This window comes from Pristis pectinata, chromosome 1 (assembly GCF_009764475.1).
Source record: "Pristis pectinata isolate sPriPec2 chromosome 1, sPriPec2.1.pri, whole genome shotgun sequence".
In the NCBI taxonomy this organism is placed as follows: Eukaryota; Metazoa; Chordata; class Chondrichthyes; order Rhinopristiformes; family Pristidae; genus Pristis; species Pristis pectinata.
Window position 1 is genome coordinate 68,893,167 of NC_067405.1, and position 25,516 is coordinate 68,918,682.

A 25,516-nucleotide genomic window follows, 5' to 3' on the forward strand; every position below is an offset into this window, starting at 1 on the left:
ATATCCATGTAACATTGTGCACTATCTCTTGCCGATTGTTCACAGGGCTATATCTCCAGCTGCCTTTGCTTCCTCCTAGCAACCTAGCTCGGGTGGGAAGGCATGCATGTGAGAAGTCAGTCAACTGCTAAGGACTTCCTGCGCCTTATTCAGAACCCTGCCCCTGCAGAGAGGAAGGATTCTCTGTTTTCTTCACATTGTTTCCAGCTCCTCTTCTATGCTTCCAGAACAGTTCTCACTTTGCCCAAGGCACAAAGGCTCTTGGGAAATTCCTTGCTGCTAGCTTTTTCTTCCTTCCAGTGGGAATTGCACGGCTATGTGCCATCCTGCTCCCTGGGTCACCAGGTAATTCATTCTGTGCTCTGGTGCTCTACAAAAAGTGCTTGAACATGAGAAGTGTTGTACAATGTGTTTTACTGATATTCTGTAGCTTATAGTTGGAGAAGGTGGTGGAGTACGGATAGGAACATTAGAATGCATGCCTGTCTGGTCAACAGTTATAAATCAAGCCTTTGCCCTGGGAACTAATGGATAAATTTAATGCCAGATATTCAGCCTTAAAAGTGAAAAAACATACTTTCAGCTGGCTATATCTCTGCTGAATTAAGATAGTGCAGACATTTCAGATTTATATTTGTGGGTTGGTTAGGGTTCTTAATGTGGGCTGCTCGTTTGGACAGAGGTTTCTAGAACATGGTGCTGATAGTTCTTGAAAGTGCTGGTGGGTTAGTGTTGCAGTTTCTTTTCCCCAAAGAGTGATTCAGCTGCCAGAACTCCTTCCAGCCCCCAGGACCCTCTTTTGACTTGTCAGCTTCTACCACCCGATCCTGGTCATTGATCCTTGGGGGTCTGGCGGCTGAACACCAAAGAGCCACTGGACTGATTCCTGAACCCAAAAGAGAAGGGAGCACGGGAGTGGGAGACTACTCATCCCCTCATACCTGACTGATCTGTTTCCTAACTCCATCCAGCCATCTTGGGTCCATGTTCCTGAAGTCCTCACTTAACAATAATCTATCCATTTCCATTTTGAGAACTTTTAAGTTGACGTTCAGGATCAACAACTTCTTGGAGGAGATATTTTGGGGTATCTTCTAACTTGGAAATGCTCAGTGGGTCAGGCAGCATCTGTGGAGAGAGTTAAACGTTCACATCAGTGTTTTCTCATCAGAATTGGGGAAAAACAAGTTTTAACATGCAGGAAATGGTATGGGGGGAGGGGATAATGGAGGAGAGATTAAAGACACAGCGGTGCAATTAGTAGAGCTGCCGACTCCTAGGGCGAGAGATGTGGGTTCAATCCTAGCCTCAGGACCTGTCTGTGTGGAGTTTGCACGTTCTCCCTGTGACTTTCCCTGTGGGTTTCCTCCAGGTTCTCCGGTTTCCTCCCACATCCCAAAGACCTGCAGGGCAATAAGTTAATTGGCTGCCATAAATTACCTCCTGGTGTGTAGGTGAGTGGTAGAATCTGGGAGGGAATGGATAAGAATGTGGGAAGATTAAAATGGGATTAATGTAGGATTAGTGTAAATAGGTCAGCAGGGACTCTGGGTTAAAGGGCCTGTTTCCACGCTTCATATCTCTGCGTCGCCAGTTATTGAGGTGCAGATGGTGAAAACCAACCAAGGAGCATAGAGCAAGTTTCATTCAAGCACGGCAAATATCTAAGTAACCACGAATCACGCACAAATCCATTTGTACAACTCAGATTTTACACTTACCAAACGTACAGGTTGGTAGGTTAATTGTATACTGTAAATTGACCTGTGTGTAGGTGAGTGGGAATGTGGGGAGAATAAAATGGGACAAGTGTAAGATTAGTGTAAACAGGTGCTTGGTGGTTGCCATGGTCTCATTGGGCTGAAGGGCCTGCTTCCATGCTGTCTTATTCTATGAAAAATGTGGAGCAAGTCAAAAGAAAATGGTAATCAGACAAGTAAAGAAACAAAAGATTGGTCTGGAGCAGGTGTACGTAGGGGAAGCAGAATCATGAGTTGATTCTGGCAAGCTGTAGTGTATCTGCTCGAAAAATGAGGTGCTGTTCCTCACACGTTGGAGCAGAGTGGAAGCTGAGGAGAGAGAGTGGAATGGAGAACCAAAGTGACTGGAAACTCAGGGTCATGCTACCAAACTGAATGGAGGATTTCTGCATAAAGGTAATCCATCCCCATTTAGACACAAGAAAATAGGAGCAGACAGATAGGAGGCTCTCAGATAGGTGCGTGAAAATGCAGAAATTGGAGGGATATGGATCGTGTGCAGACAGAAGGGATTAACAAATTCAGCACAACATCTTGGGCCGAAGGGCCTGTTACTGCGCTGTCCTGTTCGATGTTCTATGAATAGGCCACAAGGCTCCTCAAGCCTGCCCCACCAATCAATATGATCAACCCCAGGCCCCCAACTCCTCTTCTGTACCAGTTCCCCATAACCCTCAATTCCTTAATTTTTCAAATGTTTATGTATCAACGCCTTAAATATATCTAAGAGAGAAGAGGGCAATGAATCTCTTCGTCTCCCCAGCATGGAGGAGAGGCCATTGTGAGCAACAAAATTAGTTTAGTAAATGGAAAGAAGTATAAGAAAAATGTTGCTTCACTTGGAAACAGTCTTTGGGACTCTGGACAATGTGGAAATAAAAGGAGGAGCGTTGCATTTCCTGTGGGTGCATGGGTAGGAGAGAGTTTGCTCTTGGTGATGGAGGTAAACCAGAACACTACAGAGGGAGCATTCCCTTCAGAATACTGAAAAGGAAGGGAAAGATTTGATTCAGAACTGATGGAGAATGCTCATTTGAACGGCTGGCGAGGGGGAAGGCGAGAACAGGATAAGGCTGCCATGGTTAGGGGCGAGGAGGGGATGGATTGAGAGCAGAAGTATGGGAAATAAGCCAAGGGCCTGCCAACAATATTGGAGGAGTATCTTCAACTGAGGAAGAAGAAAGATATTTTGTAAACACATCTTCTTCTGTCCCTGAATGGTCATTATAATATTGTTATGACCTTTCTTACAGAGGAAATAGCTTCTCTCTGAGTACGCTAGCTATTCCATTAATTATCTTAAACACTTCATTTAGACTGGCATTCATACAACCCACCCTCATAATTTAACTCTTGTAACTATTATTTTGGAATATTATGTTACATCTCATCCTTGGTCAGTAATTCCTTTTGAGGACTTTGAGCCCGTGCCTGAATGTTGTTCAGGTCTTGCTGCTGTTTCATTCACTGAGTATGGTGAATGGAACTGAGCATTGCAATCATCAGCGAACATCCCTACTTCTAACCTTATGCAGGTGGGAAGGTCATTGCTGAAGCAGCTGAAGATAATTGGGCCTAGGATTCTACTCTGAGAAGCTCCTGGGCCTGGAATGACTGACCGCCAACAACAACCACCTATCTTCCTTTGTGCAAGTTATGACTCCAGTCACTGGAGCATTTTCCCCTCAATGCTCATTATCTTCAGTTTTACCTGGGTGCCTTGATGCCACATTTGATCAAATGCTACCTTGACGTCAAGGGCAGTCACTCTCACCAGTTCTGGAATTTAGCTATTTGCTCCAAGTTTGGACCAAGGCTGTGATAAGGTCTAGAAACAAGAGCTCCTGGTCAAATTCAAACCACAGACATTGATGAGCAGGTTATTGGTGAGGAATTGCCACTTGATACCACTTTGCTGATGATTGAGAGGACACTGATTGGGTGGTAATTAACCTAATTGGATTTGCCCTTTTTTTTGTGAACAGGATACACCTGGCCAGTTTTCCACATTATTAGGTAGATGCTAGAGCTGTAACAAGCTGAAGAAGTAACTTCTTGTGAGCAAGTCTTCAGGACTAGAGCTAGGGTGTTCTTTGGTCCCATGGTATTTGCTATATCCAGTGTTCTCAGACATTGCTTGATAACATGTGGTGAATCAAGTTGACCAGACACTGGCTTCTGTAGTGGTCAGCATCTCAGCAGGAGGACAAGATGGATCATCAGTTGGGCACTTCTGGCTGAACATGGTTATAAAAGCTTCAGCCTTGATCTTGGCCCTGCTGGGTCCCACCGTTGTTGAGGACAGGGTTGTCCTTGGAGCCACCTTCAGTGGGACTGTTATGGGACCGCAGAGCTTTGATCCGATTCCTTGGTTTTGATATCATTTTGCCTGGTTTGTTAAATGGTATTTTTTCTTAACATTCCATGAGTTTGAAATACGGGGAAGGGTTTACTCAGCCTGGTGAGGAGACATGCAAGATCTAACCTTCTCAAATGGTCACAAGACTGGAAAATCTGACACAATATGTTATGCAGTGAGAGTGACGAAGACTCAGGAGTTCAAATTAATTGTAGGTAAATGTAAGGCTGGTGTTAGAAGTTTTGCTTTAGGCAAAAGTGTTCAAAACATAATCACAGGTTACAGCCTTATCTGCAGACCTATTTATCCTTTCCACTAGTATTGTGGTCCCAAGTGGTGCCTACTGCATTGTTAATCTCTTCCTGTCATACTACTGGTGCCAGTGCTTAATAGACAATAATGCAGGACAAACTGTAGAACAGTTAACAAAAGAATAATTGGTTACAGAAACCAAGTGAGTGCATGATCTTTTGCGAGGATGTGCAAAGCATGGTGGAATAACTTTCATCATTGTATTATTGCTGTGTGTTAGCTTTTAGGAAGCAGTTGATCAGATTTTGTTAGTTATTCAAGTTGCTTTGTACATACTAGTATCATTCATCAGTAAAGAAAGACAGAAACGAAAGAAGGTTTATTTTATTTTGCTCGTTCTTTCCCTCACATTTGCATAAAGAATCTACCTCTACCCTTGCAATGCAGTTCGTCTAACTTTCAAGAAGTGCCGGGCCTGCTTTTTTTGTCTCCGTTGTTGACTATGGAAATCAATTATACAATCTCACAACTTGTCATATAAAGAACTTCCTCTTGCTCACTGATCTAAATCTCTTGCATTTCATCTGTGTTTATGGCACCTCATTCTAACTTTCAACCACTGGAAACAATCTGGTTCTATTGACCATATCCCACTCTCACATAATTATATCACATAATTATCTGCATTATCCCAGTGGAAAAAAACTGCCCATAATTTTCAAGTCATTACTCATAATATTTTCTAATACCCTACATCATTCGAGTGAAGCTGTGATGCACCCTGTTTAAAACCTCAATATTGCTCCTATATCTTGGATCCCACTACTGTTCAAGGAGACCCAGCTATAATCTTAATACATTTCATTATAGTCTTATCATTGGTGCTGAACTTGATATTTATTAATGACTTGGATGAGGGGGTAGAAGGGTGGGTTAGCAAGTTTGCAGATGACACAAAGGTCGGTGGTGTTGTGGGTAGTGTGGAGGACTGTCAAAGATTGCAGAGGGATATTGGTAGAATGCAGAGCTGGGCTGAGAAGTGGCAGATGGAGTTCAATCCGGAGAAGTGTGAGGTGGTACACTTTGGAAGGACAAACTCCAAGGCGGAGTACAAGGTTAATGACAGGATTCTGGGTAGTGTGGAGGAGTAGAGGGATCTGGGGGTTCATATCCACAGATCCCTGAAAGTTGCCTCACAGGTGGATAGGGTAGTTAAGAAAGCTTATGGGATGTTAGCTTTCATAGGTCATGGGATCGAGTTTAAGAGCTGCGAGGTAATGATGCAGCTCTACAAAACTCTGGTTAGACCACACTTGGAGTACTATGTCCAGTTCTGGTCACCTCATTATAGGAAGGATGTGGAAGCGTTGGAAAGGGTGCAGAGGAGATTTACCAGGATGCTGTCTGGTTTGGAGAGTATGGATTATGAGGAGAGACTAAGCGAGCTGGCGCTTTACTCTTTGGAGAGAAGGAGGATGAGGGGAGACATGATAGAGGTATACAAAATATTAAGAGGAATAGATAGAGTAGACAGCCAGCGCCTCTTTCCCAGGGCACCAATGCTCAGTACAAGAGGGCATGGCTTTAAAGTAATGGGTGGGAAGTTCAAGGGAGATATCAGAGGGAGGTTTTTTTACCCAGAGAGTGGTTGGTGCATGGAATGCGCTGCCTGGGGTGGTGGTGAAGGCAGGTACGTTGGGCAAGTTCAAGAGATAGTTAGATAAGCATATGGAGGAATTTAAAATAGGGGGATATGTGGGAGGAAGGGGTTAGATAGTCTTAGGCGTGGTTTAAAGACAACATGGTGGGCCAAAGGCCCTGTATTGTGCTGTATTGTTCTGTGGTTCTGTATTTCCTTATATTTTACGTTCTACACCTCTGTTGTCTACTCGTAGCAATGCTGAGGGACAGTGGGAATTATAAGATGCATTTTGAATGCCTCTGCAAAATATGCAACTTCAGTTGGGTCCAAGAAGGACTAAGGCAACACTGTTAGGTAGTGTATTCACCATTTATCAAATGCTTCTTCAACACTCATAGCTTTTGCTCCTAATGTTTTCAATGCAAGTCTTAAGACAATTAGTGGTAAACTAACACTGCTGTCACCCACAGATACGTTTGCTACAGTATCTATATTGTACCTTGATTTTTGGAGATGCATCATCATAATTTTTCTTTCAATATCAAATTATTTTCATTTGCAGTTCAAATCCCATTTGGGAGTATTTTTGACCCAACGCTGCTTATGGTAATCTCTTAATATAGCCCAGTTATTTTCAGGAGTTGGCATGAATGATTGGTGTATATGCCATTCTGTGAGGTGCTTATTATATTACTCTATTACGCTCATTGCTGTATCAGTACAATTAAGGAAAACAGGTTGAGAATTAAAGAGATCATATAATTAGTTCTGGCAGGAAGCAACTGAACATTTTGAATATAAACTAATATCGGAAAGGGTAACTACAAAAAAGCTAATACAGAACTGAACTAATTTGTCATAAATTAATTCCTATCATTAAGATCCTTCTAATTAGTTACTTTCTATAAGCCCTGTGCTTTGACCAAAAGTTCTCTGAATGTTAGTCTAGCCAGTTCTGGCCAAAGCATTTTATGTAAACTTTGATGATTTAGTGAGTTTTCTTGCAAAAATGCAAGGAAAGAATTAAGAAATGCGCTTTGAAGAGTCACTGTCCTCATTATAAGCTCCAACGATATAGGAATACGGAAAGATTAATGGATAATCATCTCCTGTAATCTTTTGGGACTTACATGAGGTCCCTCCATTAAATACTTCTCTGTCACATCAGTCAATTTCTGTTCATGCATATCTTGCTTTATTCATTTTCTAATTTAACAAAAGAGTATTTATTTAGGAAATGTGTATGTGGGAATCCAGTTACACTGGAAAGCTCACTTTGTAACAGCTAATAGCTAAAGGATGCCTAATAAAGGCACCCATCCAGCAGAGAGAAGGAGTCGGCAAAGTACATGGTTGGTGATGTCTCTGATTGCCCAGTTCATCTCACTTATTCCACCCCATCCTTCCAATCGGAATGTGTAGGGAAGGCAGTGGACATTTAGTCACAACAACCTCACACCCAATCACACAGCATTTGGAGGGCCAGCTCAAAAGGAGAAAGTGGGACATATGCCAATTTTTAAAAAATTGGTTAATTAGTGTCACATATACTGAGGTACAGTGAAAAACTTTGTCTTGCGTGCCATCCATGCAGATCATTTCATCACATCAGTGCATTGAGAAAGTACAAGGGAAAAACAATAACAGAGTGCAGAATAAAATGTTACAGTTACAGAGAAAGTGCAGACATTAAGGTGCAAGGCCATAATGAGGTACATTGTGAGGTCAAGAGTCCATCTTATCGTACTAGGGAACTGTTCAATAGTCTTATAACAGTGGGATAGAAGCTGTCCTTGAGCCTGGTGGTACGGGGCTATGGTCTAACCAGCCCTGGGTCATGTGACAGCTTTAAGACATCAGAGGTCTTGTCGAAGGCTTCACCATGAGCTTAACCCTAACCCTAACCCACTAAGCTTTAAGTACTAATATATTTTTTGCAGACTAAAGGTTTTTTTTCTTGAGGTTTGAAGCTGGCGAGCAGGGAGCAGGTCCTTGTGTGACACAGCGCCCGGGTTCCTGGTGGTGGGTGGTCTCTCTGAGTCAGACAGCGGGGAAGTTCCACCAGTGGTGACACCAGTGCCTGGCCTGGTGGTGAGGCAGACAGGCCGCTCGGTCAGGAGGAAGGTGAGCTCCTGCTGAGACAGGGTGCACCATGGATCCTGTGCCCTCTCTCCCCACAGTGCCCCCTCCAGCCTTCTACATCAGCTCACATCCACCCCCCCAACTCACCTCTTTGCCCAGCTGTAGTAGGAGAGCACATGGCTGTCATGTGACAGTAACAACACTGACCCCTCTGGTCGGAGGACAACATTGCTCCTCGGATCGGAAGTGACACCATTGTCAATCAAGGTGTGGCTCCACCCCACCCATCAGGTGTAGGCATAGAGACTGGACTTGGAGAGCACCTTTGTTCCTGAACCTGTCTGACCATTGACCTTGGCAGACACCCTTGTCCTTGACCTCCAAACCATTGGCCTGTCTAAATCACCTGGCCAGGCTCCACCAAGCCTCCCAGCACTATAAAGAGTGTTGCAATCCCCTGGCCCTCTCTCTCTCTTGACTGCCCCAGGAATAGTGAGACAACACTGCAGAGACCACTGGTAAGAGTGTGCACCACCATGTGGTTTGGGAGCATCTTGTTCAGATTCCAGGGAGTGTTAGAGCCAATGCTTGTTTGGGTCAAGGTATTCAGGCATTGCAGTGTTTATCCCTTGATAAGCTGTACCTTGTTTATTGTGTGTGTGTGTGTGTGTGTGTGTGTGTGTGTGTGTGTGTTTATCTCATCCTCGTTGCGATTCCCCCCTCACGTTCGTGGTCCCCTGTGCTTGTGTGAGTGTGCATCTGTTCCCATTCATTCTGTCCCTGCACTTGCCTTTGTGATTAAACTATTTTTAAAATCCAAAGCCTGTGTCCAGAACCCTCCATCTTTAAGATTCCAAAAGAACCTTTTCACACAACACCAGCCCACTGCTCCCACTCCCTGAAGTGCTGTTCCCCACCTGCTCAGGACTGGATCCTTGGGACTGGGGCTGTCCTGACCAAATAGGGATGGGTGGTCACCCTGCTCCCTTTCAGCCCCTTCATCCCAGAGTCTCAGTGCAGATAATGGGAACATCCTCCAAGGCCCTTCGTATGTTGGCTCCTCATTTCCCTCAATAGCTTCTGAGTTTAATTGTTTTCCCACCCAATCTAATCCCTCCCTGCACACTTTAAACTCTTGCTGCCCTTCAAGACTCTGCTTCCTGCACAGTTGCCCAGCTTAACCCAGTGTATTCTCTGGGATCCTGCACCCACTCACTCCTGTGGGGGTCCGGCTCTTCTCGCTGCTGCCTCATCAGGTGAGTCACTGGAAGGAACTGGGGGCAGACCTGCAAGGTGAGATTGGGACTGGGACAATTGCAGATTGGGACGTTCCCAACCGAGTCAGGATAGGTGATAACACTATGCCCCATTTATTACCCTTTCTCAACTTTGGGCTTTAGGCAGCATTTCTCACAGTCCCAGGACACCGCAGGGCATTTTACAACCAATTAATGCTTCTGCAGTGTGGTCGGAGTTAGAGTAAAGCTAACATGGGCAAACTCCCACAATCAGTGGTGTCATGCTGTGCCATGTGCCAATAACCAACTTTATTTAGGGGTGGTTTATTCACTACAAAATTGACCAGGTCACCAAGAACAACTTCAGTGGCCATCTTCAAAGTAAGATTTCAGGACATTTTTCCAAGCAAATGTGATGTTTCAAAGTACCTAATCTGAAAGGCAATGTCTCTGCCAAAACTACACTGCAATACTACACTGGCCAATCTCAATCATTGTGCTGAGCATTCTACAGGGGGCTTGAATCCAGACCTTCTAACTGAGGTGCTAACTGCTACCTCTGAAACACACTGGCAATATTACCATTTTCCCTATTTCAGGAATCAGTTGTTTCCTATTCGGGAATGGTAACCGCTGCCAGAGAGGAGACTTGGGCTTGCATGCAGCCCAAGTCTGCCACTGTGGTGGTGTGAAACTGTGAACTAAGGTCACAGACTTATGTTCCTGAGAAGAAGGGTGAAAACAGAGGTTTTAGAACTCACAGCAACAATTTGGGTTTGAGTTTTGGGTTTTATCATCCTGAGGTTTCACTTACTCCCATCTCAGCACATTTAGAACCACAGTAACAAGTGCATACTCTAGAAAACCCTCTGGTATAATGTGCACCTCGGATACAAGTCCCTATCTGAATAATTAACACTCTCCAACTCTTCCATAGCTTTAAGTTCTCCGGCACACACAACCTCATCTTCACCAACCAGGCGCCAACTCTCGGACACTTCCTCCTACCTACCCCTGAACCATGACCCCACCGAGCACCACCAGGAAATTATCTCCCGCACCATCACTGACCTCATCACCTCAGGAGATCTACCCCCCCCCCCCCACCACCCCCCACAGCTACCAATGTGATAGTCCTGCAACCTAGGACTGCCCACTTCTATCTCCTCCCCAAAATCCACAAGAAGGACTGTCCTGGCAGACCTATTGTCTCCGCATGCTCTTGCCCCACAGAGCTCGTATCCTCGTACCTGGACACTATCCTGTCCTCCCGGACCAATCCCTTCCCACCTACATTCGTGACACATCACACGCTCTCCAACTCATTCGTAGCATTCATAGCTTTGAGTTCTCTGGCACGCACAACCTCATCTCCACCACCTCTCTCACTGAATAATTAATACCCTGGAAGCACCCATTCTGCAAAGGCTGTAGGCAAGTGCACTGGGGATAATCAACCCTGGGAGCCTCTGAACATTCAGAGTATGCAGGCAGGCAAGACCCTCAATCCTAAGGTTGTGTAATGTGTTGTTACCTTATAACTGAGAGTGTGGTACAGTCATAGCCTGGCTATACATATACAGCTATGTAAGCAATCATTTGTATACAAGCTCACTATTTATTAGTCTACTGGATGAACAGCCAGGTATAATTGGAGAGCTGGAAGAAAATTTTCACACTCGTGATGACAGCCATGGTTAAGGGAATTGACCATTTCCTGAAAATTTAATTTATCTGATGCCATTTTAAAACACTTGAGTAGCTGGGTTTCAACTGCTCCCACACTGGTATCCCAGTTGGGTTTGGGCATAAACAGGATTGGGGTTCACCAGCCAAGGGTGGAATTCTGTACTTGCCACTCCTGACAGTAAAGCACATTGGAATTGACGTTGTCTTAATCTTACCCCATATAAATAGTGCCGCTCAAAAAAAACAACCTTCTCCTTCTGATGTGAAGCCAATTCAAGTTTTTTTTGCCCTTACGTTTTTGTAACACCTCTCATCTACACACATGTTTTTTTTAATCTCTTTGTCCCATTGTCTCCTCTGGCCTCTGTTGCAAACAGATTGCAGGAGAGAATAATGGTGTATGACAGAAGAAAACGAGCTTAATCTTTGGGCTTTATTTTCTTCCTGCCTTCCTCCAACCCCCCCCCCCCCCCCACCCCCCTCCTACTTTCCCAATTCTCGATGCTTCAGTAATTTGATCTTTAGCTCATTAGCTGACAGGGATATAAACCTCGATACTCTAGAGGGTTGGGAAGCAGTTAAGCAATCTGCAGCTGATGACTGGGCCCTGGGACAAGGCTTCCTCTGGGAAAATTAAAGCCTCTATTTTGAAGAATTAGATGCAGGTCTCTGAGCTGGGCCTTAGCAGCACAAGGATGACAACTATTTACACGATAGATACATTGAGTCAAGGTGACTGCAACGCTGAAATGTGGCCCCTTTAAAGGATGGGGTTTGAACCAATGAAACAAGCCTAGTGTTATTGTGAAGGATGTTACAGCATCATTGATCAGAAAGCTATTGATTTGCTATTGCTTTGCGCCCAGCTTTATAATGAGCTAAGAGCCTGTGTAAAGGTTAGAATGAAATACAGTATAGAGCTAATTTAGGATTATTATGGCAATAATATCATTGTTGAAAAGCAGTGTAGCGTTTATATGGCCTGAGGCACTAATTCATTCAGGCATTTAAAAAATAGAAGACCCTATTAAATACTACAACACCTGAATGAAATTACTGCGTGTTTTCCATGTTTAATTTATGTATGGGAAATGTTCTGTGTAATCCTTAAACAGAAGAGCTTGGGAAAAAAAAGTTTCGATGTTAACTGTTCAAAAAGTAAAGTTGTATCTCACAATTAGCTGAACATGGTTGTGGATCAATAGGGCGATGCTATTGGTGGGAGTCTGACAGTGAAGGAGTCTTATCAACAATCCTCTTATTTTTCTCCATGTTCTTCTGGAGAAATAATTTAGTTTGAACTGTGCAATTTCTTGGAGGAAACAGGAGAATGAGCTGCATTGGAATTGTTTGTGAAAGTGCGAGATTAATATTGGGGGCAACATAGTTCAAAGTTAACACACCTTCTTCCCACCGTCAGGGTCAGTCAACCCTCTGCCCCATCATTCAGTGATGTCATCAGCACTCTGGGTTGAAACAAAGAATGCCCTGTCGCTTTTGACTTTAACAAGATAACCAGTGCCTGGTGAAAACTGCACTTCAACCTGCAGAGTACCCCATCCAAAGCATTCATCTTTTCCCAAGTAAAGTCTTTTCCCTATCAAAGAACTCGCAGTTTACAAGCAGATTTTGAAATTGGAAGTTGCTGAATAGGTTATGGCATAAAATCATCAACTCTGTGAATGCCACAGTGGAGATAGAGATTCTGACTTTATTATTTATTTATTTGAATGCTTCACTGGCAATGTTTCTGTGGAAGCTGCGTGTTATGGGGGAATATTTTTTACTGGGGTTCCTTGTTACTGAGGAAACCGTAAACAATGTACAGACTGATAAAAGGGCCGGGTTGGGGGGTCCGCTATATTTTCTCTGCCTTTAAAAGACTCTGGCACTGTTGTGCTGTTCCTTTAAAGAGAGGAGCCTGTCGCTGAGTTTGAATGCAAGCGGAGAGGCGGGAGGGCACTGCTCTGATTCACCAGGCCCGCTCGGTGCATTGTGCTGAAAGAATTGGCACAATGTCGGGTCAAAGTTCAGGCATTTTATAGACACAGCCATGACCTGTTAATAGATTGTGTGGGTTGCTCTGCAGCCTGTATGATATAATAATACTCTTGTGCCAGTGCAATGATGTCCCAACTCCTTTATTAAAACAAGTGTATTTACTTTTTGATTCCACTTTTATTTTCTAGCCCACTCCCCAAATATGGTTCTACCATCCACAAAGACCGACGTCAGCCAGTTCCCATACCTTCCCATTTAATTATCCACAGTGGCTTCCCTCTCTTTGTTTCACTTTGATAATGATCAGTAAGTCACTCCATACAGATTGCACTTTTTCTTGGTACCTCCAGGCTATGGCCTAGCCACTTCCTCCCAAACATCACGTTCCTTCTGGACATTGCAGCAGTTACCTGGTGGCCTCCCCCCAATGCCCACCCATTTTCACACGCCCTCAACCCCCTCTGGTTGTAAATCAAATGCCAGTGCTTACCACCTTGAAGTAAATATTGGCTGTAAGTGGTAGAGTGTGATTTGGTCTTTTAAATAAGGCAAAGAATGTCAAAGGAATACAGTGGTGGCCCAGTGGCGCAGCTGCTAGAGCCACTGCCTCACAGTGCCAGAGACCAAGGTTCAATCGTGACCTCCGGTGCTCTTTGTGTGGAGTTAGCACGTTCTCCCTGTCACCACATGGGTTTCCTGCTGGTGCTCCAGTTTCTACCCACATTCCAAAGTTGGTAGGTTAATTGGCCACTGTCAGTTGACCCTTGTGTGCAAGTGAGTGGTAGAGCCTGGGGAGAGTTGATGATAATGTGGGGAGAGTAAATAGAATATAGGATTAATGTAAGTTTATTGTAAGTGGGAGGTTGATAGTCGGAGTGACAGACTCGGTGGACTGAAGGACCTGTTTCTGTTTTGTATCTCTCTATGATTAAATAAATGACAGACCGACTGTGAGGGACATTAAGTGGGTAGGGGATGTTATAAAGAAGATAGATAGAAAAAATCAGTGCAAAGAGTTGAGATATAGTGGACAGTATGCAAAACAAAGAGTAAAAGAGCAAAGGCAAAGAGGGAGACAGACAGAAAGAAAACAATTAAGAGTATGCAGCAACTCCCCACAGCAAGTTATATGCAAATTAATTAATAGTGCCCCTTTGAAACACAAACTATTTCATTATTTTGAACAGTGCAACATCAGTCTTCAAAAAGAGAAGAACAACGTTAGTTTGTAGGTTCTGTGCAATCAGAATCTATACTTCAAGGCAACGAGGGAGAATTTGGAATGACACAATCTAGTCAAGGTCTGGCTACCTCATGTTTCCCAAATTTGTTTACTTTGACTGAAAAACAGCAGGTTTATGTCAATAATATGTAGAAAATGGGTTCCAAGGAGGGGTTGAGTAAGGTATTGCACAACAAAAACCTACAATTAAGTAACACTTTTAAAAAGAGTCCGACAATGTAACACCCAACCATGTAAGACCAATGATCTTAAGTTTATTCAAAATGATAGGTTTTAAGGAGCATCTAATGGGAGGAGAAAGATGTTTAAAGGTTTAGGGAGGGCTTGCCCTAGAGGTGTAAGCATGATTTGAACTAAGAGGGAACATGAAGCTTGCCAATGATAGTGACCTAGGGTCTTTGCTGTATAGTTGGGAGAGGTGAATGGGACTTACGGTTGACATAGGCAGGTTATTATTAAGAGCAGACGAGTGTAAAAACAAGGGGGTGAACTTGCAAGCCTCTTTCCCGAGTATGAGAGAGGTGATGCTGATTCATCCCCTGCCTGAGATGGTCAGTGGAAGGAAGATCTGCAGCTGTAGAAAGTATCAGGTGTCATCTCACAGCCAGGAAGAACAGGGCAAACTCAATGTGTATTTTACACCCCACGCACTACCATTGTGAGCCAACCAAGCTATCAGTGAACTGTCAGCATTCCTGAGAAGCAGAATGAGTGAGAGAAAAATCTCCCAGTTGTACGTGGCTCTCCAGCCCATTCATTGTGTCACCGTGGTCCTGCCAATCACCCAGGCCATGGTAACACTCTGAAGGTGAGTGAACTTTTGTTGGGGTTGTTTTCTTTCTTTTCTCCCGAACGCTGTGTTAGTGTCAGAGGTTACCACAGGCTCTTTTGGGGGTTTGAGAGCAGAGGGAGTGGGGCGGATTTTATTCTTCTTGATTATTATAGAGATAAGAAAGGGCTAAAATAATGGTCTGGTCTCTTGGGTCACACACAACAGTTAGTGTGATGAGCCAAGGCAGTGGTGCTGATATCCAGCAGACACACTTTTAATTAAACCACTGCCACAACCAGCTATGTCAGGTTAGAGATTGGAAGAAGGCAAGTGAAAGCAGGTTAACCTCTGGTTAGGAGACTCTCCGCAAGGAGGCACCATCCACAGCAGAGCGATCAGATTAACCCACACAGAGAAAATAACACCTGGAAACAAATTCCAGGATTTAGCGCTCTGGAATTATCCTCAGCCTAGAGTGTCTTTCTCATGAGAAGCAGAAGGAATTAACCCTTCTGTTCCCAAATTACAACAAGTTCTTTCTCTATCCTCCAGACCAAAATAATTGGCAAGGAACAAAGTGAAGTGCATTGTTGTTGCAGGATGCTGCTATTTGGCCTGTTCCAGCTCTTATTTCCATTTTTCTGCTCTTTCCCTGTAGCCCTAGAAATGAAAATATGCATCCTGTTTGATCTTGACAATTGTTGAATCTGTTGTCACTGCTCTTTCAAGTAATGCATTCTAGATCAGCAGCGGAGAGGTTAAATTACTGGGCAATTATCCAGGGATTTTAGGCATTGATTAAGAGATATGAATCTTGATCCCACCAGATCAGGTCTTGAGGCACTCCCTGAAAGTGGCAATGCAAGTGGATAGGGTGGTAAAGAAAGCATATGGCACATTTGCCTTCATTGGTCGGGGCTTTGAGCGTGGAAGTCGAGAAGTCATGTTGCAGCTGTAGAAAACTTTAGTTAGGTCACATTTGGAGTATTGTGTGGAGTTCTGGTTGCTGTACTCTAGGAAGGTAGGTGGAGGCTTTGGAGAGGATGCAGAAGAGGTTCACCAAGATGGTGAACCTGGATTAGAGAGTATTAGCTATAAGGAGAGGTTGGACAAACTTGGATTGTTTTCTCTGGAACGCCGGAAGCTGAGTGGCTTTATAAAATCACAAGAGGCTTAGATGGAGTAGATAGTCAGAACCTTTTTCCCAGGTTGGAAATGTCAAATACCCTGAAGGCATAGGTTTAAAGTGAGAGGAGCAAAGTTTAAAGGAGATTTGTGATGCAAGTTTTTTCTTAACACAGAGAGTGGTGGACGCCTGGAACACACTGCCAGTGGAAGCAGATTCAGTAGTAAAGTTTAAGAGGCATTTAGACAGACACATGAACAGGCAGGGAGTAGAGGGATACAGACCATGTACAAGCAGATGGGACTAGTTAGGTCGGCATCATGGTCAGCCCAGGCATGGTGGGCTGAAGGGCCTGTTCCTGTGCTATATTCTATCATTACACAAAAATAAGGAGTATCAGTAATGATAACTGTGAAACCTAGATTATTGTAATACCCATCGTATCTCCTCCAGAGGAGGAAATCAACTATCCTTACCAAACCTGATCTATATACAACTACACAGCTGTGGCAATGGGTTTGACTCTGTTTCATGCTGTCTAACTGTCTCATTTGAACTGCATCAATCCATGATTCTGTAAATGACCTATTTCCGTGTAGAATACATCTCACTCAATAAAACTGTTTTTTTGGTAACTACAGGAGGCCAAGGCAAGCAGAGACTGAACTGGAATTGTTCCTACTCTCTGTTGCTAGCTCGTTGAGCCATTTAGAGAGTTGCAGTGCTGATTGATGCATTTTGGATTTCACTTTGGAAGGGATACCTCTCCCCATCTTAGTGACAGAATTAGGGCTCTGTAATATTTGGATAACAGAAACTTAATCCACCCTGTCCATTGAATGCCAGAGTGTAAATCAACAGTGTTTGGTAACAGGTCACAATGGGGGTTTGATAAGGCATCAACAGTGAACATTTATTTAGCCTGCAGTCCATTCTCCTCCTTGGTGCCAGATTGACTGTATTCCTATAGAAGAGCACTTTGCATTACATGAGTGGCATGAAGCCTTGTAAATAATATGTACTGATTTTATAGCACAATGAATGTAAAGGAAGACTTGTACTGATTTTATTGCATTTCCTGTTTATATACTTTATATGAATAAAATATATTTTTGAAATGTAAAAATTCTGTTAACTAAAAGAATCAACTACAAGTTTTTCCATAACTCTTGGGGATTATACTTAGCATTTTCTGTTTTTACCAGCTGAATGTAACATTGTATGCAGATTTCAAAATAGCCAGCTCTCTTCTCAGTCTATTGTGTTTTTATTTCATGCTGCAGACCTGCTAAGTATGTCCAGCACTTTTCCCTATCTGTTTCAATGACTGATCTTATAGTTGTTCATTAAGACCAGACCAGGTTGAGATGTTGGGATAGTTTTAGTGTGTAGAATCAGTCTGTAGGAAGTTAATGCCGAGATTTCTCCTTGCTAAATCCATTTCTAAGGTCTGCAGTGATAGCCAAAGTTTATATGCCACATCTGTAATCTCATACACAACTGAGGATGAGGAGTGCGATGATTGCCGAGTAAGAACCAAACAAGAGGCTAACTGCATGCGTAACATCAGCTCCCCTTTTCAGCTCCCTGATGATGCCAGAGTGACAAGCTGTCATCTAACTGCAATGACGTTGTGAAACAGAGATTAATCATTGTTTGAAAATCAGGGCAACACAGTAGTGCAGCTAGTAGAGCTGCTGCCTCATCAGTCCAGTGACCTGGGTTCAGGCCTGACCTCAGGGGCTGTTTGTGTGGAGTTTGCACGTTCTCTCTGTGACCACGTGGATTTTCTCCGGATGCTCTTGCTTCCTCCCATGTCCCAAAGATGTTTAGGTTAGTTGGTTAGGTTAGGTCATCAGGTTAATTTGCTGCTGTAAATTGTTCCTAGTATGTAAGTGAGTGGTAGAATGTGGGGGGAGTTGCTGCAAATGTTGTGAGAATAGATTACAGGGGAAAATTAAAGTAGGAATAGGGTTGCTCTGTGAGCCAGCATTAACTCAATGGGCCAAAATAGCCTCCTCCTGTGTCGTAAGAAAATATGGAAATATAGAAAAGCAGAAAGCAATCTTTGTACAGTAAGATCCTACTAGAAGCAAAAATGATAAATGACAAGATCATGTCTTGTAGTCATCTGGCTTGGGAGATGAATATGAACCAGGAGACGGGGAGAACTCTGCTTTTCAAAACAGAAAAATGGGATATTTTAGCTTCAAGTTTCTATTTTAAAGCAACAAAAAATGTAAAACTGTAACAGCCACAGGCTTGAATTGGGAAAAGACTCATGGATGCGTTTGCTTTGAACAAAGGGAGTTTTCAATGTTGTGCTGGCCAGAAGTTTGGGGACCAGCAGTAAATGCAGGCTCTGAAACTCTATCCAAATTCACAGAGGAAGTTGTCCCCAAAATGTGCGTTCCCTAGGAGGAAAAATATTGGTATTATTTTCAATATTCTTGTAGTTTTCCAGTTGAATGTGGGAAGAGCAGTAAGTAATTCCCAATGCAACTTACCTTGCACATTGAGATAACTGCCTCACATTCTTCAGCCCCAAAGATGCCTCCAAGCTATGTCATGAAGCGCTTTTGTTAGCAAACCTTCCACCTTCACTAAAATGGTGATTTTAATCTCATCACATTTCAAAAGTGAGGAAGGCTATGGGGCGATCTAAATCAGGTGCTTAGGATCATTAAAGGTGGCTGGAGAGAAAGAATTTCCTCTGTGGGAGGCAGCAGACAAGGGGACTTAACCTTAAAACTAAAGCTGGACTGACCGATGATAGCTGGAAGGATGTCTTTGCATGGTGGAAATCGAACTCAATCCCCTAAAACATTGTTAAGGCCAGGGAAGGGCAATAGGCCATGTTCAAATCTGAGGTTGATAGCAGTTATGGCTAAAGGTATTTGGGTAATGGCGTCTGATCCAGGTTGGCTCTGGTGTTACATCCCACCCCTTCATTCTCCACGAAACTTGATTGTTTAATTTGCTTTTCATCCTTTGGGTTTTTCCTCCTGCGTTCCATTCTTAAGATAAATAATCTTCTAGCAGGCAACGTTCCCTGATTACTGAGGGATGTGCCAGAAGGGAAGGTGAGCTTCCCTTTTGATCGGCAGGGTAATGTACGTTGCCGAGATTGCACGATGGCCAGTTGACTGTGCAATAGCTGGTACAAGAGACCTGCACTGCTAGTGGGCATCACGTTATATTGTTGCACCCCACCGCCCCCTTGCACTGCCACGTCTTTCCTATAATTGTGAAGCATCAGTGAGACCTTAATGAACTGCTTAGTAATAAGAGGGCATAGGTTTAAGGTGAGAGGAAGGAGTTTTAAAGGGGATCTGAGGGGTACCTTTTTGATACAGAGTGGTTGATATCTGGAACGTGCTGCCAGAGGTATTGGTGGAATTGGATACAATTACTACTTTTAAGGGACATTTAGACAGACACTTGAATAGGCAAGGTACAGAAGGACACAGACCTACTGCAGGCAAATGGGATTAGCGTAGATAGGCAAGAAGGTCGGCGTGGACATGGTGGGCCGAAGGACCTGTTTCTTTGCTGTATAAGTCTATGACTAGTGTTTATGCCCACAAGCTGCACCCCTTTATTTCAAAGGCCAAGACAAAAAGTCGTATATTGGTAGTCGTTTATTCCATTTAAGATGAGAGGTCAGTGACTGCATTGCTGGAACAGACAGAAGACCATAGGCCTGGTCACCATTGGTACCTGGACTTCCCTTTCTAATGTTATCTCCAAAGCTGTTTCAGAAAACACAGGAATTGACCAAAAAGAACAGGAAACCTAATCCAGTAAAAATGTTTTGCAGGCCCCAGGGAGAGCAGATTTAAATTAATCAGAACCAGCCATTTCTATACTTGTATCTAGTGGGAGAGCAATACCGTCACTGTGGGAAATTTTACCTTTGGTGCTTCTATGGTGTGAATTGCTGGCTCTCAGCATTTACACTGAGAAGCATCATCACTCTTTTTCCACTGAAGGAGCAGGAGATGCAAAAGACCTGCGCTTTGGGATAGACAAATCTGTTTTAGCAGTATAGGGAAAAGGAGTGCATTTGTACAGCACCTCTCATGACACAAGATTTTCCAAAAGATTCTCAAAGTCAATGAAACGTAATGGAGAAAATTAGCAATGGACCTTGGGTCATTTGGTATGCTCCCCTCTGTTAATTCCCACTCAAGAGACTTAAGCATGAAATCTTGGCCAGTCCTTCTGGGGTGATACTGAAGGTGACCTGCACAGTGTGCCTTTCAGATGATATCCTAAACAGGGTCCTGCCTGTGATCTCAAATGAATGGGAATCCTGTCTGATATTCTGGCTCAGATTTGTACCTTGACTAACAATTTGTAACAAACTAAAACTGGATTAGCTGCGCACTATTTCCTGGTGGGTTGGAATGATACCCCAGTGACCTTAGATTCACCTGGATTGCCGGCAGCTCTCAAACTTTACAACTCCTTTGGCACTGCCCTGCCCAACACTGTGGCCTCATCCTGAACACAAAGGGCCAATCCTTCGTCCTCGGCAATGGAATCAGGACCATAAACTGCTTTCATATCAATGCTTCTGCATTGTGCATAGTGTGAAAACAGTGCTAAAGGAGTTGTAAAACAGTTTGTCTGGTCATGGTAACGACTGGAAAAATTGAAAGAGCTGTGGAAAAGACAACCCTGAGTACTTAACCCAGTTAAGAGCCACACAATGATGAAGCTGTTCAGTGGGGTACATGTGGAGATGACACATCTATTTGCATGCAGTCCTAGGCTTCTTCGAATGAAGGGTGGTAACCAATATATCTACTATCCTGGGCCCAGAGAGAGATGTGAATGTGGAAGTTGAGGTAATTGGTGTGGATACATTTAAGGGAAAGAGGAATAGTTGAGGAAGAAAGTAAAAGAGAACATATTGATAGGGTGAGGAATTGGGACAGGAGCAGAACAGTGGAGCAAAAACACTGGCATAGATTAGCTGGGCTGAATGGCCTGTTCTTGAGCTGCAAATTCTATGTAATTATCTAAATGTGAGGGTTCAGCACCGCTTTCACATATACACAATGCAGAGGCATTGACATGAAAGCAGTTTATGGTCCTGATTCCATTCCGAGGACGAAGGATTGGCCTGTTTTGTTCAGGATGATGCCACAGTGTTGGGCAGGGCGGTGCTAAAGGAGTTGTAAAGTTTAAGAGCTGCCGGCAATCCAGGTGAATCGAAGGTCACTGGGGTGTCATTCCAACCCACCAGGAAATGGTGCACAGCTAATCCAGTTAATCTATTTACATTTGCATTTTAATTCGGATTAGAGTGGACACAAGACTGGATTACAGATAAGAGTGTAAACACAGCCTCAGATCCTCAGAGTACAAATCCCCTTTAACCTTTCTGCTCAAGAAGACAAATGGAATGCAACTGTTAAGGTCACCGCAAAGTCAGTTTCCACCCCTTCCAAACCCAAAGCAAATCTTCCTAGATCCTCAGGGATAAAAAACTGGAACATCCTCTTTAATTTTCTTTCTCTCATTACATCCCTCCCAGGCACAAAGAGTACAAACAGATCACCTAATCGCAAGCTTCTGTTGTCAAGTCATTGGACACCAGGATATCTCTGTGAGAAGCATCTTGTGTTGACTTTGGCTTGTGACCTGCTCTCAGGGCGCAGTCAAACTTCTCCCCCGAATCAGCCTGTCCCAGCTCCAGTTAGTCCATTTTGCTGCTCCTTTCCTCCATAGGCCTGCACATTTTTATGATTCAAACTCTTAATCTAATTCCCTTTTGTAATTCATTGTTAAAACTGCTACTGCTTCTCTTTCAGGCAGTGCCTTCCAGATCATAATAACGTGTTGCATAATGAACTTCCCTTGTGTCAGCTCTACTTGTTACAAGTTACCTTAAATCTGTGTCCTTTACTTCCCAAACCTACTGGCATAGAAAGCAATCTCTCCTTATTTACCCTATCAAGACCCTTCATGATTTTGAACAAATCTCCTCTCAACCTTTTCTGCTGTAAGAGAAATGTTCTCAAGACTCTTGATATACTAAGTCTGTCACCCCTGATCTCCTCTACAATATCTATTAATCCTTGCAATCCTTTCTTAAGTGGAACACGTTGTGTGCAGTTCTGGCCGCCCCATTACAGGAAGGAAGTAGAGAATTTGGAGAGGGTGCAGAGAGGTTCACCAGGATGCTGCCTGGATTAGAGTGTATTAGCTATAAGGAGAGTTTGTTCAAAGCTGGATTGTTTTCTCTGAAGTGTTGGAGGCTGAAGGGTGACCTGAAGTTTATAAAATTATGAGAGGTATAGCTAGGGTAGACACTCGGAACCTTTTTCCCAGGGTAGAAATGTCAAGTACTCGAGGGTATAGATTTAAGCTGAGAGGGGGAAAGTTTAAAGGAGATTTAAGAGGCAAGTTTTTTTTACACAGAGAGTGGTAGGTGCCTGGCACATGCTGCCGGTGGAGGTTGTGGAAGCACATTTAAGGGGCATTTAAACAGGCACATGAACAGACAGGGAACTGAGGGATATAGACCACATGCAGGCAGATGAGATTAGTTCAAATTGACATCGTGGTTGGCACAGACATGGTGGGCTGAATGGCCTGTTCCTGTGCTGCACTGTTCTATCCCGTTCCCACCTTCTCCTCATTTCTCTTGATCCCATTGACAATAAGAAATATATCTGCCTCCACCTTGAATATATTTAATGACACAGCGTTCAGCAGCAGAGAAATCCACAGGTTCGCTACCCTCTGTATGAAGGAGTTTATCCTGATCTTGGTTCTAAATGGCATACCCCATATTCTGAGGCCGTGATCCCTGGTTCTGGACTCCCCTGCCATCGGGAACATCCTCCATTTCTCACCAGTCAAGTCCTATTTCTGTGAAACCCATTCTTCTCCAATTAGGCCAAACCAACAATCAGATAGGGAGACCAAAACTGCACACAAAACTCCAGATGTGGTCTCCCCAAGGCCCTGTGCCGATGTAGCAAGACATCCATGCTCTTGTACTCAAATTCTCTTGCAATGAAGGCTAATGTATCATCAGCCCTTGAATCTCCTTGGGGTCAGATTTCTTTTGATAATTCTCATAAGAAACACCATGCAATATTTTGTTAAGTTAAAGACGCCTTATAAATACAAGTTTGCTACCATCACAACCCATGCCTCTACTTATTGACCCAAAAATCAAATGCATCTTTTTACTTGCAGACTTTCTACTTGTCCTTTCACCTTCAAAAACTTATTTATATTCACCCTAGATCTGCCTGTCCTGACAGCAATTTAGCTTCTGTTTTCTTTCTTTGTTCTTCCCCCCATACTTTAAACTGCCACAAGTCCAACCATCCACTGGTATCCTCCTGAAGCTTGTTCACTTCTCCTCACTGAGCTTTGTGTCATCTGTACACAGCTGCAGCAGCCCACTGATGTGCCGTGGGTTTGACGCAGAACTGTGGATGTGGTGGCTGATGCAAGCTGCGAGGAAGGCAATCCGGAATCACATACTTACACAGACACAACACAAATTGAGTGAACGTTGCATAGAAAAGAATCACGTGTCCTTTCCATAAATATATTAATGAATCTGTTCGTTGTAAAACTTGAAATAATAGCAATTGAACGTTAAGTATTAACTTTGTCCAAATCCAAGCACTCTTCTGTGTTTCTTTTAAATAATTTATTCTTGGGATGTGGTGTTACATTTATAGTCCATCTCTATTTGCTCCGGTCAAGGTGACAGTAGGCTTTTCCTTCAACTGTCACCATGCTTCTTGTGCATATGCTCTCACCAGGCCATAAGGAGTTCAAAATGTGGACAGATCAGGAAAATATTCCAAGTTACTTGATGTAGCAGTGACCCATGCACCTACTGTCCTGTCAAGTAGCAGAGACTGTAAGTTTGGTAGGTTCCACGGTCCATTTTGTAGATAGCGCAGAGTTAATGAGAAACATATACAGTAAACCCCCCACAATCCGGCACCCTCAGGACTTCAGTGGTACAGGACAAGCAGATTTATTCCTATTAATACCCAAACACATCTTTATTTCTCCTTTTTTTTTTACACACAGTAATATAAATTTCCCAGTGAGCCTGGTGAGTTGAAAGGCAGCAGGAAATACACAGGCACTCCGGAACCCAGCTCCGGCCGCAACCCAACCCATGTTCCTGAACTCTGGTATTCCGCACCCAACTCCAGCTCCGGCCCATGGTCTGTAACCTGGGCCTGGGCGCACTCCGGATCTCTTGCTCTGATCACACACTCCAGATCCCTTGCACTCTGTACCCCTGGGACATTTAAGAGACTCTTAGATAGACACATGAATGATAGAAAAATAGGGGGCTATTTGGGAGGGAAGGGTTAGATAGATCTTAGAGCAGGATAAAATGTCAGCACAACATTGTGGGCTGAAGGGCCTGAACTGTGCTGTAGTGTTCTATGTTCCATATTAATGAGTGAGCCAGGGGCTGGACCGTCAGGATTTGTGAACAATGGGATGCTGAATCATTGGAATTTAATGTAAATAACCAGGAGAAACTTTTACAAGGATGTGTCGTTTTTTTTCTGTATCTCCTAGGGAGGAGAAGGAGCGCTGGATCCGCGCCAAGTATGAACAGAAACTCTTCCTGGCCCCACTCCCGTGCTCCAATGTTCCCCTGGGACAGCAGCTGCTGCGCGCCACAGTCGAGGAAAACCTGCGGACAGTCATCCTGCTCCTGGCCCATGGCTCCAAGGACGAAGTAAATGAGACTTACGGAGATGGAGACGGACGCACGGCCTTACACCTAGCCTGCAGGAAGGGGAATGTGGTCCTGACACAGCTCCTGATCTGGGTAAGTCTACGGAAAACATCATAGGAGAAGAAAGGCATGTTTATATCACACCTTGCAAGCTCAGAAAGTCCCAAAGTACCTTACAGCCTCTTCTGACCAAGGGCCTCAGATCTCAGGTGTTAACTCTGTCTCCTCTCATAGTAAAGGAATTCCTTCCCAACTCAGTCCCAAATGGTGAGCCCTTCATCCTTATGCTTCCGAGACCTGGACCTTCCAGATAAAGAAACGGCCTTTCAGCATATGACCTCTCAGTTCTTCTCAAAATCCTTTACCCTTTCCAGTGAGTTAAAAACAGAAAATGTTGGGGATACTCGGTTGGTCAGGCAACCAAGAGAGACAGCCTTTCAGATCGATGATCTTTAATTCTCCACGCACAGATACCGCCTGACTCACTGAGTGTTCCCAGCATTTTGTGTATTTATTTCAGATTGCAATGGCAGTGTTTTGCTCTGTGATTATTGTTGTCTGCAGTGAGTATCAGTCAGCCTTACTCATTTTCTCTTAAGAGCACCT

At 43.7% G+C, this 25,516-nt stretch overlaps 1 protein-coding gene across 1 annotated transcript in view; it reads left to right on the forward strand.

Annotated features, from left to right (window-relative positions):
- LOC127568304 (arf-GAP with GTPase, ANK repeat and PH domain-containing protein 1-like) overlaps window positions 1-25,516 on the forward strand; it is a 540,943-nt gene that overhangs the window by 509,680 nt on the left and 5,747 nt on the right. Inside the window, 1 exon segment of the mRNA XM_052011908.1 lies at window positions 24,748-25,003. Within this exon segment, the coding sequence (XP_051867868.1) occupies window positions 24,748-25,003 (256 nt within the window).